The 1,406-nt window shown below is 37.6% G+C and overlaps 1 protein-coding gene across 1 annotated transcript in view; it reads left to right on the top strand.

The window, feature by feature from the left end:
- The window catches only part of LOC128247062 (uncharacterized protein DDB_G0271670-like), a gene marked incomplete at its 5' end in the record, with an annotated part of 9,239 nt that extends 8,513 nt beyond the window's left edge, over positions 1 to 726 (top strand). The window contains one exon of the mRNA XM_052965844.1: positions 589 to 726. Coding sequence (XP_052821804.1) covers positions 589 to 726 — 138 coding nt within the window. The remainder of the gene's footprint in view (positions 1 to 588) is intronic.
- Positions 727 to 1,406: the final 680 nt, after the last annotated feature.

Genomic DNA, 1,406 nt, shown 5'->3' with positions numbered 1-1,406 from the left:
TAGTCAAACAAATTAACCCCAAGACTTGTTCGTTGCAAGCCTAATACTTATTCTATCGGTCTCTTTTGCCAAACTGCTAAGTTATGGGGACAAAAACTCACCAACATTAGTTGTCAAGCGATGGTGGCAGTGGGGACAAATACACACAAACACACAAATATATGTACATCATCATCATCACCCTCATTGTTTAACGTCCACTTTCTATGCTGGCATGGGTTGGACGGTTTGACTGAGGGCTGGCGAGCCAAAAGGCTACACCATGTGGTTAGGAAGTAAGCTTCTTACTACACAGCCACACCTGTGCCTACATGCACAATCTACCTGAAGGACTTCTAGGCAATTTCCATTCACTCATTTTCCCCCACAAGGTATAGATCGACTTAAAGCTAAAGAAAATTATGTACTCTTGCCCAAATGCTACACAGTGAGATCGAACCTGAGATTTCCTGGTTGCAAAACAAACTTTTTATCTATTCAACCATTTTGTGACTTTGCTATCATAAGAAATTGTAGATTCCAGTACATATTTGAGAGTATCGTAAACATTATTGGAACCATAATATCTGGTAACTTGATGTTCTCAAGAAGACCTGTCCTACCACTCCCCCTGATGAAAAGGATGCACCTGCAAGAGTACTGTGCTGGTTCCACATAAAAAGCACTTATGCTGATACCACATTAAAAAGTGCTCATGCTAGTGCCACATTAAAAGCACCCAGCTAACACTGTAAGGTGGTTAGCATCAGGAAGGGCATCCAGCTGAAGAAACGAAGCTAAATCAAACTGGACCCTGGTGCAGCTCTTGTTTGCCAGCTCTGGTAAAATCATCCCACCCATGGCAGCACAGAAAACAGATGTTAAAGTATGATGATGATAATGATGATGATCTTAATATTTTGGTTTTTGGGAAAATGGGTAAAAGTTTTATTAATTTCTTAACTTTAGAGTCATGTAAAATTTTATGTGAAAATATTGTGCTTTTCATCAAAACATTTCATCATTGTTGATTCAGTTTAGACAAATTTATACTATTGTAAGTAATTATCTTTTATCATTAACTCGTTTCAGTCATAGGACTTGCAGCCACACTGGAGTCCTGCCTTGAAGGGTTCAGTCAAACAAATCAACCTCAGGACATATTCTATTTGGTCTCTTTTGCTAAACTGCTAAGTTTTGGTGGGCATAAACAAACTAACACTGATTGTCAAGTAGTGTTGGGAGATAAATATAAGAGGATGCCATTAGAAATTAATTTGAACTTTTCCAATACATTATGAGCTTCCGTCAAAAGCAACAATCCAATTCTCTAAGCTGTTGGATGTATTTTTGTAAAATATGTATAAAATACGAGGTGGGTTAAAAGTCATGCAACAAAGCATTTGACATTCTATTTATATTACATT

The sequence above is a fragment of the Octopus bimaculoides genome, chromosome 2, assembly GCF_001194135.2.
Source record: "Octopus bimaculoides isolate UCB-OBI-ISO-001 chromosome 2, ASM119413v2, whole genome shotgun sequence".
NCBI classification, from domain to species: Eukaryota; Metazoa; Mollusca; class Cephalopoda; order Octopoda; family Octopodidae; genus Octopus; species Octopus bimaculoides.
Note: the sequence above shows the minus strand (reverse complement) of the source record. Positions and strands in the feature narration are given on the sequence as shown.